The following is a 17,217-nucleotide window of genomic DNA, read 5'->3' on the forward strand; positions in this document are numbered from 1 at the left end:
GTACTGGTCTGTCTGGGCTCTAACCCCTCTGCGCTGAGACGGCCACTATTCCTGTAAATTCTGCCTCACCAACATATGCAAAGAGCTCAATACAACTGGATATGAACTGTCTTTTAAAGAAACACTATTAAGCTATATTTTCTTCAGCCCTAATTACCTTGAAATTACTTTGATGAGAACAAAGCGGCACATTTTTGTCTGGTGCTGAGATCACTTAAAATGGGATATGGAAAACAAAAATTGTACATCCTGAGGGATATCACAGTATTTACCTATAATAATTACAATAGTGTTTACTGGGTTTTATGCTAAGATTTCACAAAAGTAGTACTACTGCTAAATTTTAGCTACTTAATTTTCATTTGTGTCTGTCTTAATTGTTACAGAGTGCTCAGATTTGTAAAGTTATATCAAGGTGTATAACACAAAAACATGTTCAATATATGCCTTCAATAATTTCTTTGTTGTTTGAAAACTTCCAGCTTACAGCAAAGCTGGCATTTTATGGCCTGCAGAGCTATAAATCATTTTTAAAATCATGATGATATTACTCAAAACAGATGTGAAAACATATGTTTGCCACGGCTGTATAAACCGCTTACTTGTCATACTTAATAAATGTTGATACTTTTATTTTAACTACATTCCTTCTTAATAACTTTGAAAATCTTTTCCATGGTAAATATATTTTGCCTTAGTAAAAGTAATGGCAGGTTTTGAAAAACAAAGCTCGTTCTGTATACAAATTACACGTACGTATTTTGCTGAGCAAGCCAGCACAGATCACACTCTTCAGTGACTGCCCACATCTGACTATGAAAAACATTCAACATGTCTGAGGTGCACCAGAGCCCAAAATAATTATACCCAACAGAATAATAATAGTATTAGGAATAAAGAATCTGTACTGGGGTGAGAGAAAACATTGAGGAGTAACAGCACTTGTACTGGGTGACAGAAAGGCCCAGCACACACAGGCTGGGGGTTTTCAGGAGCAGAGCACTGACCCTGTCCTACTGGGGCCATCCATCCGTTACTGGGTGCTGCTGGTATCCCATAAAGCAGAGATTCCTACAGGAACTGTCACACAGCTCTGTCTGTCACACTGCCAAATGCAAAAGCAGCTTGAAATTATTGGATATATAATGTCAGTGCCTTTAAAATTGCAGCATTTGTCCCATTGTAACGTTGTCAAAAGGTTTCGGTTCCGGGGCCCGTGAGATTACTTGAAAATTACATCTTTACTTGACAAAAAGAAATAATTTATTGTTCTCATGTTTTCAGAGAAAAATCTGACCTGTGCAGACCAAGGAGGAAAACAGAAACCTTATTCTGTTTTTAAAATGATAATTTAAATTTTCTCATGATTTTGAAGCACTTTTTTCTGATGTAGGTGAATCTCTGAACACTAACTAATCCTAAAAAATCGTTAAGTGCATGCAGAAGTAACACATGTATAAAGACATATTTCCCAGGACATAACCTACTGAAGACAAATAATACTATGCAAAAATGTAGATCAGGAAATGAATAATTCTATACAACTTTAATCTTAAGGTGAATTATGCTACATAAAATGTCAGCACCAGATCTTTGTGACTTCGTACGTGTTACAAGGAACGTTCAACGATCACAGGAGCCTGGGAATTGGGTTCACAGGTGGTGGGGTTTAAATTATTTTCACGCTTTTTGGGATTTCTAAATTGTCTTTTCTGATTCTTAAACAGCACCTTCCTTCATCCATCCTGAGTGACAGGACTGCTACTACCAATAACTACATGATTTGCATCTCAGAACCCCATAAGTACTGAATTGTTTTGCTGAAAAATGACTAAATGTGGCAAAAAACCACGCACAGTTCAATAAAGTTAAAATCAACTACACTTTCAGCTTTAGATTCAATACTCACCTATGTAATTACTGCAGAAATGTAATTTTTTACTCTTAGGAATGAAGTTATGGTTGATAACTGTTTAGCCTCTGGTGTTGGTCCGTAAATGCCAACAGGAGTCAAGAGGGAAGGATTTAAGCACAATGATCCAGACAGAAAATTATCACAGAATGGCACAAAAGGGCTCTTTTGGGGTTCAGGAGGAAAGTGCTTAAATGCCTGGAGAAACCAATTAATAGAAAACAGCTTCTTCTGCTTTCAAAAAGAGACAGTTGAATACCAAAAAAAAAAAAAAATAAGGGAAGGAGGAAGATTCAGGCTCTTCCTACCCCTGACAGGATCAGATCAGTCACAGATGTCTAAGGAACAGAGCCGATCATACAAAATCATGAATCTGCTCAAATAATTTTATATAACTCTGGAACCACAGGGCACATGGAGCCTCCAAATTCTCTTTTGAGTAGCTCATAAAGTTGTCTATACCCATCTTTTTAGTTTTCTCAGAAAATACACTAACATCACCTTAATCAAAATACAAGCCAGTTTGTGTATTCCTTTATGATAAAATGTTAATATTTACAGTAGACTTGTAAGTACATTGAGCTTATGTTGTCTCCTCTTTTGGTCACTTCTCTTTCTTTTCCTTCACATCTTTTTCACTCTGAAACCTTAATATCTCCTTCAGCATCTGCCTTTGCAGTACTTTTCCAATATTCACTTACCTTCAGCTTTCTTTTATTTCTTTATCTCATCTTCTTTTTCCTGCAGGTGTTCATTTTGTATGGTGCTTTCTGTAGGCACCACCAGAATACACCTGCCAGAGGAGGCACTTCCCTGCCTACAGGACAATCACTACAGGCCAAACACCACTTCTTCCCTTGCTGCCCCTCACTTGTGAGGCAACGTAATATTATTAGACACAAAAAATAGTTTCGTTCCCTCACCTACATACCAGCGTTAGAGCAGTCTGCACACACATCCACTGGAGAAGAAGAAACAACACCATGTGACTAATCAAATATTTGCTAGGAACTTCATAAATAATTGAGTCAAAAGACCGACAAAATATTAACCCCATACTATATAAACAGAGAGAAGCAAAGATCTGATTGTTTACACTTCCTAAGGAGAACGCCATGTAAATTCACTGGATACATTATTCATTGCAATTAGGCACTTAGCTCTCTTAAATTTATAATATTATGCCATTGCATATGCAGAATACTAGAAAAAGGAATAAACCCCATTAGTGTAATTAAATGCCTGAGATGGAAAACAGTCTGTAATTTTACCTTTCTCCTTTTGGATTTTTTTTAAGCTGGTCCCAGTTTCTTGATCAATGAGTTCTCCTTCCCTGCTGTTGGTCAGCATAGCTAAAAAAAAAATCAGAGTGCACAGATATATAACACTGTAAGTAAAAAAATGTCAGAAGAGAGGAAAATATTCAATTATATCTCCTCTTTGTCAATATTTTGTTATTTTAACATTTATTTATACTATATAAGTTCTAAAGCAATTGATGGTTTTTATTGTCCATAATTAACCATTTCACTGTCCCAGTTCAGCACTTAAAGGCAAGTAAAATACACAGCAAAGCAAATTTGCTCAAGTTGATTAAACAAAGATACCAAAATAGAACCCAAATTATTACTGAGATGAATGTGCTCTCTTATGAAATATTCAAATTAACTAATTAGAAAAGCACTACACAGAAATCATTCTGGGGAAAAAATATATTTAAGGATTTAAGTAATATTAATTATCTATAAAGCAGTAATCTTCATAAAAAATACAGATAGAGAGATAGTAACCTAAACTGATAGATGACACCAAAAAACCAATATGCTGTAGTATTGAAAGAAATTCTTTACTTAGCACCTGCAAGATCAGTGAGAGGTGTTAAGTTTATAATTTCAGGATGCCCATTTTCTTTGTTCTTATGTGATTAAAACATTTTCTTCTCTGCAATTAACCAATTGCAAAATTTAAAGTTATTCCACTGAGGACAGTGGTTAAAAACTTCACAGTCATATTTTAGTGAAAGGTTTAAAAAAAAAACAAAAATTGCAAAAGTGCAAAAGTATACATATTTATATAGATACAGAGTATATATACATATCTTTACAACAGGAAGTGTTAAGACTTCAACACAGAGAAATGTTTAGTTCAAATAAAACCTAGTTTTCTTTCAAAAGCTTTCAGCACCATTTTCTGAGCCCAGAGGCTTGCAGTGTGTGCTACTGTTATTAATAAAACAAGTCAGAGTAGCTTTCAAAAGTGAGGACAAGTCTCTTTTGCACTGCTGCCATAGGAAGTTACATTTCTTGTCCTCTCTATTTCTAGTCCTATTTTACATATGAAAAAGCTGAGGGGAATCTACTCTCTAGTCTCTGTCCTGTGTGTGCATATCCTTATGGAAAGCAGTTCAGGTTCCACTGACTAGTTTGTGTAGAGTCAGCTGTGCTGTGCTGAATTTCCCATGGTGCTGCTGCACGGACCAGAGTCAAAACTGCAAAATCCCAGCAAGCAGCTGAGTAGTTCCCTGCTGAAAGTGAAGTCTACACTGACTTACACAGATGCACTGGTTTTGTGGTTTAAATCTAGCTCAGCAATGCCTGCATAGGCTCCAGTCACTGTGAAGACAACACTGTTGACATACACTGATGTAGAGAGATGGTGATTGACTTGCCCTAGATCCCTCTTGGAAGCATCAAGAATAGGATCAAAACTTCCTCTAGACTGAATTAGCATTTTAAACACAAGATCGATAATGCACAAGCTGTGAAAGCTGTGGTGGAGAGACCAAAAAACATAAAAAGCCCTCATCTTTGTGCTGACGAGGGAATGTGTGGGCATGAGGCAGTTTTTGGAACAGAAAAGCCATCATATAATCTGTGACTTTTCTGAAATACATACAAAGAAAAAGATATCTTGCTGCTTCTCAATTCCAGGTGCCTTCAGAGGCACTTTCTTACTCCAGCATGCAAGAGAAGTTGGTCATACCAGAGAAAGGGTGGTATCTTCTCTGCATGGGTGGATACTGGCACACAATTAATCTGAGGGGCTGGGTTCTGCATAGTGATGAACCTATTGAAACAAACTATAGTGACAAACTTTCTGGGTTTTTTTAGCAAGTCAGTGCTATCCTGAATTTCCCAGCAAAGAAGTATTTGTCTCAACGAACTTCTAAAATTCTTGAGGTCAGTAACTGCGCAGGGGCGTGAGGCTGCAGAGCACTAACCAATTCTGTCTGGTGTGTTGTCCAACTGGGACGGCGAGCTGGACACGCTGCTGCTCTGATGGGAGGAAGCGTGGCTCCCGGGCCGCTGACTGTCTTCTAGAGATGGAGCTGGAGAAGGGCTGTCTTGAATCCTTTCCTTGAAACAGAAATAAAACAAGGTCTGTGCAATTTGATTCATGAACTTCACTGAAGTTCAATGAAAAAATGAAGCTGGCTAAAACAGCAGTAACAAATCGTCTTCCTGAGATAAAAAGAGAACAGAATTCACATCAAAAGAGCAGTCCAGTCTCCTGTAGCCAGAGAGGACAGCCTTCTACATGCAATGTATCTGGGCACAGCTCTTCATCCTTTGTGTCATGACACAGAATTTGCTACCTCTTCTTTTTTTTTTCTCTTGGTTAACCTTTTATTTTCTAAATTTTTCACACATAACAACATAACAAATGTTCTTTCATGTTCTTTACACAAACTACTTTTAATCTACAGATAGTAAAATTGGTGTATATGAGTCACATTTCAAATAAACAATTCAGATTTGGAATAAACAGTCACTAAACGCAGTAAAATTCGTAAACTCACTAAGAATCTGTACCTGAATAAACTACATCAGTATCTTCTCAGGAAAGCATCCATACAAATTTTAAAAGCTGTGGCACTGGTAAGAACTTCACTTTTGTATGACAAGCAGCATTGGCTAACAAAAATAAGAATGTACTTGCAAATTCTTATGTGTACATTTGCACACAAAACTTTGATATTAACCTCTAATTAAGTATCCACAGTACTTTAGGTACGGAGGAAAAAAAGGTAAGAAATTATAAAAATGAACAGAATGAAATTCTGCAGTTTTATGTACCAATACTCGCAGACTGCCTGAAGATGCTGTGGTGTTTTCATCAGTAAAAATCTTTAGGAACAGGTTAGACAAGCATGGCATAAGTAATAATTCATCCTGTTTTGAGGAAGGCAAGAGTTTATATAAACACTTGAGAAGCCTTAAAACCCACTGAGTCCACGTGTATAATTTTTCTCAATTAATTCAAAATTCTGGTATCCTTCATTCCTGTTCCCAGGACCAACAAAACATTAAGCATCTTCTACAAGGGACAGATCATGGCCTGAGATACTCTAGATATTCTTCTCTTATAATCCTTTCTATGTTTTAAATCCTTTATTACAAGTTCTGGAAAGTGTAGTTCCAATGGAGAGATACTAACAAAGAGATGCTTGAATTTACAGAATTCCAGGAACTGCATCTTTGGAGTTGCCCTCATCCCTGGCAATCATTTGTTCCCTCTGGAAACTCAGAAGTGAAATATTACTTTCTTTTTTTTTAAAAAAAAGGAAGATCCTCTTGCCCCCACCTCATTAAAAACCACAATTACAGTGTAATCTGTGGAAGCTGTCTCAAAGGAACTTCACAATTTTTCTGCCTCTCTAACCTGTTCTCAAAGATTTTTCATTAGGAGTTTGCAATCTGGCTACTTGGTGGCAATTTACCAGATGCTTTTGAAAATAAACTCAATAGCATCTGAACTTTTTATGCAGTTTTTGCTAGACAGCATCCTAAATCAATAATATAGCTTTAGGAAGAGAAAGGTACATTCCAATAGTTTTTCTGTTATAAATAGCTAGCATAATAGCTTCTGCTCATAACCTATTGAGGCAATTCATTAATAACACTGGCAGGAAGATCAACATTTTAAGAATATTCTGTTATATTAAAACTATCTCTCTAAACCACACTAGAGAATCTTCCTATTTAGAGATACATTTGAGAATGAGGCAAAGGGAATGTGCGATGGGATCCTCCTCAGAGCAAGAGGTGGCATTTGCCTATTCCAATCACACCAGCTGAAAATGTAGCATTGAATGTGTTTTTAATAGGATAGTTATTGTACATTAAATAACAAGTGAGCCTCCAAATCATGTAACAGATGTGTATCTATTACATAGCTGTTAATCCTCAATGGGTCTCTTTTCACTAACTATCTGTTATTTAATGAACATACAATAACTAATAAATCTTAAAGGGAGATGTTTAATTGCAGTATTTTTGAATGCTAATTAAACATGTTTATTAAGTTTTAACATATATGAATCTATTATGTTGAGTCACAAGTTGTTAAAATTTTGCAAACTGAATAGTTTTAAACAAATTTTCAATTATGGGGGGAAAAATGTCACAGATCTTAAACTCTCCTGTGCTTTCTTCTCAGTCTCCAAAAGAGTGGTTTTAGAAGCTGCTGAGATGAGTGGAAGAGTAAAAGTCATGACTTACACTGTGGATGGATTGCTTATTAAGTTAATTTTAAAAGTCATATTCTTACCCTAGAAGTGTTCTCCTAAATAAATGACAAATCATATGCATGATGCCCTGAGCTTATAAATATTACGTGTCTTTTACCTTTGTGTAAATAATCACTTCCAAAGAGGTTACTGCTGACAGGCTACAACTCTTGACTGTAATTCTGTTTGTCTGGATTTGAGTTTTAACAGTCCTCTTTGGCACTATTTCCTCTCTTTTAACCACAGAGAGTACTCAATTTACAATTAAGACATCATTTTGAAATGATTTCTTTTACAGAAGAGAACATAGTTTAAGTAAATTTCATTGTCTATTGCAACCATGAAAATGAATAGCCAAGGAGAGGACATGCCAACTGTTCTGCAAAAAAAACTATGAACAAATATGACTATGAATTAACACTTAGATATCACACAAACAGCCATATATGTCATCTTAAATGGGAGTTATCTGAGTAATTCAAAAGCTGATGATTTGGAAAAGCAAAGTATTCAAGCTCCTTCTGGTAACTGCATTTCCCATTGTCTCTTGCTATAAAATAATCTCTGCTTCAAGTAATTTGCCTTCAAACTCAGGGTCTTGGTTGGAAATGTTCAGGCAGAAATAAAAGTGTCAAATAATAATGTCATTCTTAATCACACAGTGAATCACTTTCTAAGAGAATTAGTTGATTATGTCATCCAATGTCTTACCAGTTACAAAAATTTACATATAGAGGGAAGAGGCACTTTTCCCTATAAGCAAAGGAGCTGAAATTTTCTCTGTATCATACACATTACAAATGAGGATGGAGTATCATCATGTAAGACTGCATATGGATCGAGAAACTGTCTATTTCAAAATCTTTGTGTGTAATTCAGCAATGTAATGCTGAATTTCCCCTACTATAACGAATAACACTATGAACAGACTCTTTTTTTGCAAGTAAACAGATCCATTTTTCAGTCCCGTAATCAGTATGCATCTATTTAGCTACTTAAACAGCAATGTGCTCTGGTTCATTAGGTAGCTACTGTTGTGTCTCAGCCTAGTTAAAATTTCACAGCAAGTTAATCTATTTTATTACAAATGAGAACACAAGTGATAATGTCCTCACCATTTTCCAAACACAGGGTTAACAGTATTTGTAACAAATCAATGGGGGCATTTAAATAGGAAAATTGCAAATCTAAAACCTTAACATTTTTTTGACACATTGATGACTTCATTTTATTTGTCATCTATGTGTTTTTACAACCTTGTTACTTTTCATATATCTTCTTTTTTTCCCTCAGTTCCCACCAGCACACTGCTGTGCAGTCTGGTTCTACAGCAGGTACGCTCACAATAATAGAGAAGATAGAGAAGCATTTCTAAATAAAGTCCTATTTTCTCCATTTGTATTTCTTCCTATTTCATAAATTTACCAGATTCATATTCCAGGTTATAATGTAATGAATTATATATATAAAATTTCCAGATTCTGAGAATTATATGAAAAATTAAAACATTTCTCAAGATCTCACCTATTTATCTAACTATAGTACCTACTTTACGTTATCTTTTCTCTTCCCTTTACAGAGCTGTAACATAAATTCTCAAAAAAGACTTTTGCAGTATTTAATCCTTCTGAAGGGTAATATATTTCTGTCTCACTAAAGACCAGTGTCTTGCTTTGGCTCAGAAAATGTAGCTACAAAGCTTGACATTGTTAATTTTAGTTGTGATTTAGGTTAACAGCACTGAAGTCATCAACTCACCCTATTTCCAGATACATCCTTGATTTAACCTCAATATCCCTTTTTTATCCCCTGTGAGGGAGTATTCCACACAAATAATATGAAACACTACATAACAGTTGCATCCACAGTAGTTTTATTTGAAATATATATGAACAGCTTACCTATTTTTGACATTAACATCTCGACCTTAATTCCTTACCTCTGATTTTTCTATAGTATTGATCTTAATTTTGCATCAAGAGTTTTGAGAAATGATGCTGCTGGATTTTCCTTTATTTTTCTTTATTCTTAGTTCTAATCTAGTTGTAATTACTCTTCCAAATGTTAATCTATTAATGAGCTCCTAGAGGATTTAATGGCATTTCACTGCTGACAAGCAGGTTTTGGAAGTTTGTCTGAGTCCTGCATCTTTTATTCAGACATTTATCTTGATATTTCATATTTAATTGAGGTGCTGCTTCTGTACTCTACAGGGCTCTTGCAGTAGCAGGAGAGCTGGAATTCACCAGGTCTTGTAATGAAGCAGAGAAGAAGGAAAAATGGGGATTCTACTGTCTTTAGGCATAGACTTTTCAACTATCATAAGAAAGATTCAGAGCTGATGACCGTGCTGGAAAAACAGAGAGTTCATAGGCACTAGCAGAATAAATTTTCCAACATTAATTTGCACACTAGTTCACCACTGGAACATTTATTGTGCCACACTTCTATCTCCCAGTGCTTGCCAAATCACCAATCAGCTTCTCAAAATGGACTACACAGTTAAAAAACCCTAGAAGCCAGAGTCTCATTTCTCTTGGGAGGTCTGTGAAGCCAGGAGCAGTCACCCAGGAAACTGGCTGCAGACCTCCTCACCTCCTATCCAAAACCACAAACCACCACAATTTTGTGCCTGTGATATCACTGCTCCTATCTCCCTGGCTGAATTCCATCCTCAATGAGAGAGAAGAATAAGAAAAGTTAACATAATTTCAGCTAGCAAAGAATTTAATTGATAACATTTTATTATATATTTCCTTCCAATTGACCTTGGTTGATACTATTTGAATTCTAATAACAAGTACATTTTTAATGTACTAAAGTTTACAGTCCATAACTAATGCATTATTGAGAAAAGCAATACATAATTGACATTTAGGTTTTCTAAGGAAAAAGAATAATCCTGACACAATAAGCAGAAGCTGGGCTAAATCTGAAATGATGCCAGACAGTGGCTGACAAGAAACACGATGGTTAGAGTTACTGTTCCTGGGCAAGGTAACACTGGTTTGGTCTGTATTTTGAATCATCTCAGTCTGGAAATGGGCACACACAAAGAGTATGGATGACTTGCTGGTCTTCTGAGCTACGTTAAGTATCTCCAATTGCTGTAAGAACTGGAGATGAACAAGGTAAACAGCTGGTCTAAAAACTAAGATAGGATCCGTGTGTCTGAAAGCCAGCTGGCTCCCATTCGTCTTTTGCAGTGTATCTGGAAGTTATTCACTGAAAACATGTACTTTGCCATTTAAAATGCTATTATTTTTTTCACTGCATATATATAGTTGTTTCAGTTGTAGTCAACTAGCAATTATTTTCCCTCCGAATTTAAGAAATCATAAAAACTCTTCTACGTTTACTGATTTTTAATACCAGATGTTCACTTGCTAACTCCATTACCTTGTGACTACTTCCTATCAATTCATTAATTGCCAGCTGCTCAGCCAAACAGAAAACCACAGTTAATCAGATGGTATTGGTAAACAGCCAAACAAGAGCTTCCTTCTTCACCATTTCTTCAATTGGCAGTCACTGTGATGTGAAAACTATGGTGACCTTCACTCGTATATTAAGATTTTACCTTTACATTTTACTTTGAATCTTTAAGTATAACACTGACTAAAATTGGAAAGGATCTTGCAGTAGAGACCTTCTACTTGTACCCCTCCTATGAACTGTTTCACCTAGTGCTGCTACTAACCTTCTACTTGTACCCTATGAACTTGTATCCTATGAACTGTTTCACCTAGTGCTGCTACTGAATGAAAGAAAGGCACTCCCCAGACTAATGGAGATAATGCTATGTCTAATCTACGTTATAACTATATTAGTTATTAAGTACAAATGCAAATTACTAAGCCAATACTAAAAAGATCTGAGCCAGAACTAAAAGCTAGTATGTGCTTGGCCTAACAATATTCCCTTGCAAGCTTTGCAAAAGATGTGCTTGCTTCTAACTGTATTTTTTTTCCACTTGCAAGTTTGAAATAAATATTAATTGTTTATTCTTTAACCTAGCAACTAAGTGCCTCGGTGTTAACAAGCCAGGCACTCTTATTGCAGGGAGAGGGATACGCCTCCCTTCAAAGGAGAAGAGATGAGAAGGATATTTAATGCAGTTTGTAGGGACCTGAACATCTCCCAACATAGCAGTTTCTCTGTATCAGTGAATAAAAAGGTACAAAACTGCACACTTACTTCCCCTTTGCTACAGATACAGCCACAAAAGAGCCCTGTAAGAAGCAAACTTGAGCTACTCTGTCTCACATGTCACTCCTCTAACATATTCTAGTGCACATTTCAGCAATAAGCTGCCAGCAATGAACACACGCTCTGAAATGGGACAGAAGAAATCTAATAATGAGAAAAATAACATAAACTTTACCGAAGTTTTATTTTATGAATCTTGTAATATTCTGAAAACAATTCAGAATTAACTGAATGCACAAAGAAATATGAAATGAGATGTTATAAATTCTGTAACGAGAAATGTTTTTATACTGAGAAGAATTGTTTCAGAGTATTCCGAGATGGCCACATTTTTCTGGCTGTCAGGTAAATATTATGAATGTGAGTTGTAGAGCACACAGAAAATAGCACCTCTCAGCAGTAATTACACAGCCCATCTGTATTCTCTTTAGGGAATTTAAAATCATGTCATATACATCTTTTACAAATGCTTTAACAATCCCACAAAATCAGAAGAAGAGAACACAAAGAGAAAAAGGAGACTCAAAAATTTTTACTGCATGTCTAGATCACACTGTACGAATAATGCTTTGTTCTGTTTATCAGCAGACCAAAATATTCTGATAGAAATTATGTAGAGTTGATGTGAAGTCCAAGATTTCAGTTTCTCCACTAAAATAAAACATTGCATTTCACCTACAATGTTCCTGGCTCCCCCTCCATTTTTTTGGGGGGGAAGGGGTTGGGAGGGAGTGGGGAGAAGTGAGTGGGGTTTGGTTTGTTTCTAAAATACATTGAGGTGAAATTCTGAAAGAAATATGACTTCAAATACAAAAATGGAAATGCTTTATTTTGAGGTTTTTTTTGAAACAAAGCATGTCTATTTCATCTTAACTTATTTTCTCTGGGTTTTCCAGCTGCATTGAAAAAATATGCCATTTATTCCTAATTGGGACCTGGAGAAGAGCAGGAAGAATAACAGAAAAAAGAATAAGAGAAAAGTGGGAATACAGCAAGCATGAGGGGATGACAATAGAAGAAAAATGGACAGCAGGAAACCAATTTGCAGAAATACTCCTACTCAGGAGAAGCACATCCCTCAGCAGCTCAGAAGAGGTTGTTAGAAAGCCAGAAGGAAAGGGAGAAGGACGACAAGGAGGAGAGATGGAGGAGGAAGGGTGAGACATGAGCAAGAGAAGCAAGGAAAGTGCAAAATATGTGAGGTGACTAGAATAAGAAGCAAGGAAAAACCAGGAGAAAAGGGTAAAAGAGCCTCTCAAATCTCCTCTACTTTCAGTACTCTTCTGATATTGAACACAAAATGAGAGCAGCTTAAGGCCCCTGGTTTGGATTCAGTTCCCACAGTTTCAAGCCCACCCTAACCACAGCATGTCCCACCAACCTGTCTCAGAGACCTGGGAAAGTGGTCTCTCAGTGAATATACAAAGACTCACATAGTTACAGCTCCAGAAACATGGTTCTTGCCAGCTGTCCTTATACTTTCCCTAATCCCAAACCTCCCCCCCAGCACCCTCCCCACCTTTTGGTTGAAATCATGTAAGCTATTATGGTTTTTAGTCACAGAAGCTGCTTTTAGCTTCACCTGTATAAACTGAGACTTCAGGCTCGATGCCACTACCTTAACACTCCTGCTGCCTATTTTGTCCACAGCTTGAGGATCCACAGCTTGAGTCCTCATTCTGCCATGGACAGAGAGTTGTTACATGGGCATGGTCTGATTCTGAAGTTCAAAAGCACTGTCAATGAACAGAAAAGCTACTGCCATTTACAGCTGGGACACCTCCTCGTGTATCTGCCGTCCACATTATGTGCTGTGAGGTCTCAACTCCTTTGGACCCAATGTAATTTAAATGATCTGTTAAGATTTAGGTGTCCTTTCAGCATTCTACTCAATTTGTGTTCTCAGGAGTTAACAGCTCCTTTATGATAAACTGTATGATCTGCTGTGAATGCACATTAATAGTCATATTCATTATAGGTCCCCCGTAAAATAAAAATGCTCTCTGGAGTTGCACTGTCCTATAAACTTCAGTGAAAAAATCCTTAGTTTTTGTATAAAGAGCCTATCCAAACTTTGCTTCTGAAGACCTGAGAATATCCTCACTGAGTAGATTTTTCTTAGTTTCAGGAGCAAAATTATTGGATGACAGTAAAATACTACATTTATTCACTACTCTTCCTAGCCTACACTGTGATTCAAGTCTACTCAGCCAAGTTCCACTCCAGACAGGTCCTCAAGACCAGGCTGACAGAGCATTTTACACCTAGGCCAGTAACTGGATTGCAGAGTACATCCAGCTGAAGAATAGCTCTGGGAAAAAAAGAATTAACAGCAGAGTCAATGCAAGAGGGAGAAGAGAAGGGTGGTGAAGTCAGTGTTGCTGTCAAATTTTGTTTTTGCCATATGACACCCCCAATTATACAGATTCTTCAGAACCATTTGAGCCAAGTTTCAAATGGATCTGAAAGGTGAAAAATCCCTGAGAGGCTGGGTTTATTAGGGGGCACTGTCAGAACAGCAGCTACAGCCCTGCTAGCGGGTGCTGCTGTACTCACATCAGATCATATTCTAGATGGCCAAGAAGGTTTTGCGAGCCTGGCCATTGTGCCTGCCTAATTTATAGTGTTCCTGTCAGGAAGAAATCAAGTTTCATAGTTATGACATTTCTTTCTGGAGCAGTAAATGTTAACTTTGCTGATCATGCATATCTTGGTAGAACAGCTTATTTCTAAATGGCAAACGTGATATAAAAAGCATAATGACTTCATTCAAAACCTTTATAAAGCAGCTGATTCTCACACCTATAGAAAACAGGCCAAGTGGTATTTTAGTCATCACAGCATGGAAATAGATACACACTCAACATATTTGATTCATTTCTCCCATTTTAAGTAATGTCATGATGCTAGAATTGCAGTCTATCTAAAACTAGTCATTTTTTTTGTGCTTATTAAATGCACTTAAATAATGTCACATAATAAAAGTGATACTGCTGACAAATAACAGCAGCAGCAATGCTTTTCTTTTACATGTTTCATTTTGTTCATTTCACTGATCATCATTCAGAGCCAGATGTTTGTACATAAGGGAAAGAAAGGACAAAAGGAGCCTCACACTGTCTGTAATAAAATTCATCTAGTTTCAGCACTCAGAACAAACGAGAGAAAGCTGCAGCATCACTTGACAGGTGAGAGTAACATAGCAATGGATGCACACTTTACCTGTGTCACATCAGCCACTGGTGTATTTTCCTCTACATCACGTAGAGGAAATAATTCCCACTAGAGTGCTGGTGAGACCTACTGTTGCTGTGGAGATATTGTGTATCCTCCAGTGCAGGTGTTGGGGAAAAAATAGCTGTAAATGAGTAACTAGCATCAGCAAGGGCCTGCTAAGAACATCCTTAAACCTAACTGCTTGCAAAGCCTATAGTTTATATGACAAAGAACTAGCATTGTTTAAAAATACATATTTTATCTTAATTTTGACATACCTATATAATCTAAAATATAATCAAAGCTTATGCAGTCTACTTGCTGCTACAAATATTCCATTGCTGTATTTAAGTTATGGTTTTCTCAAGAGGTCTCTGAACAGTTAAAGAAAAGCTTACTGAGTGAAACAAATGGAACCTCAATTAATTTCTAATAATTTAGTGCACTAACTAATGGATAGTTGGACATTAGAGCTATCATGTTTCCCCTGCATAGTCAATAACTCTGCAGATACACTGGTAAGTTTTTATAGATCGTAATCCTAAATAGTCTCTAATTGGAGAACACCGCCCCCTGAATTTTACCAGCCTCACAGAATCCAAAAAAGCAAAACCAAAATCAAAGTATTAAAAAAAACATTTGCCCTAATTTGGAAGTGAACTCTCAGTAAAGAAGAAAAACAACCTGAGGGAATTTTGGAGATGCTCAGGGCCAGGAAGATGATCAGAAGAAAAAGGAAGACCTCCAGAATCTCAGCAACAAAGACACAAAATATTTTATGCTACTGTAGTGCAACAAAAGAGATTTCATTTCTCCCTTGAAAGTATGCTGGTATCAGTAATCACAAGTACAAAGAATAAACATGTGGTTATGTACTACTAGTTTCTTTCCCTGCTTGATGCAGAAACAAAATTTCCTGCAGCGGCAAGCTGTGACAATAGAAAGTACAACACAATCCTAACTCATTTATTCTCACAATTGGCCTGTAACATTGGCAACAGTAACCTTCTCAATGATAAAATAATGGTATTTTATAATTAAGGTGTTTTACAATAAAGTTATGAGAGATGAAGTTTAGCAAATCAGTGAAAGTTATTAGAATAAAGCAACTCAGAACTTTGGGATTCCAGAATGATGGGGATACCTGAATGGAAATGAGCATAAATATTACAATAAAGAGACATGTACTTTCCAGAACAGAGAGCTCTATAGACTGATATATTAAAAAAAAAAAAAAAAAAAGAAAGAAAAATGGACTAAACCAAATACCTTTCAAAGCTGACAAAATTTTATTCTGTCAACAAGAAACATACAAATACACACAGAAGCTGGACTGATAAAACCTTCCACCTTTGCTCAATAAAAAGAGGGCACACTGTATTTTATAGAATCCCACAGCACCAATCCTTCACGTGCACTGATCCTATAGCCTTCTACTTTGAAAATTCCTTGTCTCAACATATTTTTTAGTGTGTGGCAGGACTTCAGCTCTCAACACAGGAATGTAATTTTCTTAAACTGTCTGCTTGGAGGAGACTATCAGAAGCCCTTCAAAAGTATAAACAAGTTTTATCCAGCCATAAAGAACTTCAGGTGTGGCTACCAGAGAATACACTCACTAAGGTACTTCTCATGATTTTCTCTATTAACCTGTTCCAGAATGGCACCACACCAGAGTTCCTGTCACCTACTACAGCATTCTCTCTGAAGTGTAACATTAAGTTTGATTTTAAACGACATTTAGTTTTTGAGCTTTAACAGATGCAGCACTGCTTATTCCCCCTAGCCTCTAGGGAGTGTTAGTATCTGGTTTTAATTACATTACAGATTTGTAGATAGAGCAGAGCATCTTGACTGTACTCATGGGTATTTCTTCAAACTGAAGCACAATCAGGAACAGACCAGGTGTGCTACAGGCAGTAAAAGTTCATTGTCTCTTAGTTATCTTCCTTAAGAAAGCCATTGTAAATGTTTTTGTTAGCCACAAAAACCTATCTTTTCCAAGTCTCAGAGAAGACTCTTACCTTTATGACAGAGGCCCCTGCCCTGGAAAGAGGACTGTGCATTTGGGCTGCTGCAGCCATGTTAGCTATCGTATTGAGGTGGTTCATCTGGTTCATTGCCATTGCAACCGACGCGGGAGGTAGGCTGACGGGAAGCAGAGGATGGGGCATCATCATAAATGGCAGGTCTATCCCTAAAAGAGAACAAGGGCAGGTTATATGTGTCAGTCCCTCATTTTATAACCCAACACTTTAATTTTTAGAGTCTATATTCTACTGGAACATTGACTAGTCAAACTCAGTACTATTATATGTTATTATATGTTAAATTGTCTTTCCATTCCAGAAAAGGCTGTATGGTTATTATT

General features: G+C 36.7%; 1 protein-coding gene across 1 annotated transcript in view; it reads right to left on the reverse strand.

Moving 5' to 3' along the window:
• DACH2 (dachshund family transcription factor 2) overlaps positions 1 to 17,217 on the reverse strand; it is a 137,483-nt gene that overhangs the window by 47,342 nt on the left and 72,924 nt on the right. The window contains exons 4-6 of the mRNA XM_029085162.1: positions 16,871 to 17,043; positions 5,133 to 5,268; positions 3,184 to 3,264 (exon numbers count right to left, since the gene is read on the reverse strand). Coding sequence (XP_028940995.1) covers positions 3,184 to 3,264; positions 5,133 to 5,268; positions 16,871 to 17,043 — 390 coding nt within the window. The remainder of the gene's footprint in view (positions 1 to 3,183; positions 3,265 to 5,132; positions 5,269 to 16,870; positions 17,044 to 17,217) is intronic.

Source organism: Antrostomus carolinensis, unplaced genomic scaffold (genome assembly GCF_000700745.2).
Source record: "Antrostomus carolinensis isolate BGI_N321 unplaced genomic scaffold, ASM70074v2 scaffold4115, whole genome shotgun sequence".
Lineage (NCBI taxonomy): Eukaryota > Metazoa > Chordata > Aves > Caprimulgiformes > Caprimulgidae > Antrostomus > Antrostomus carolinensis.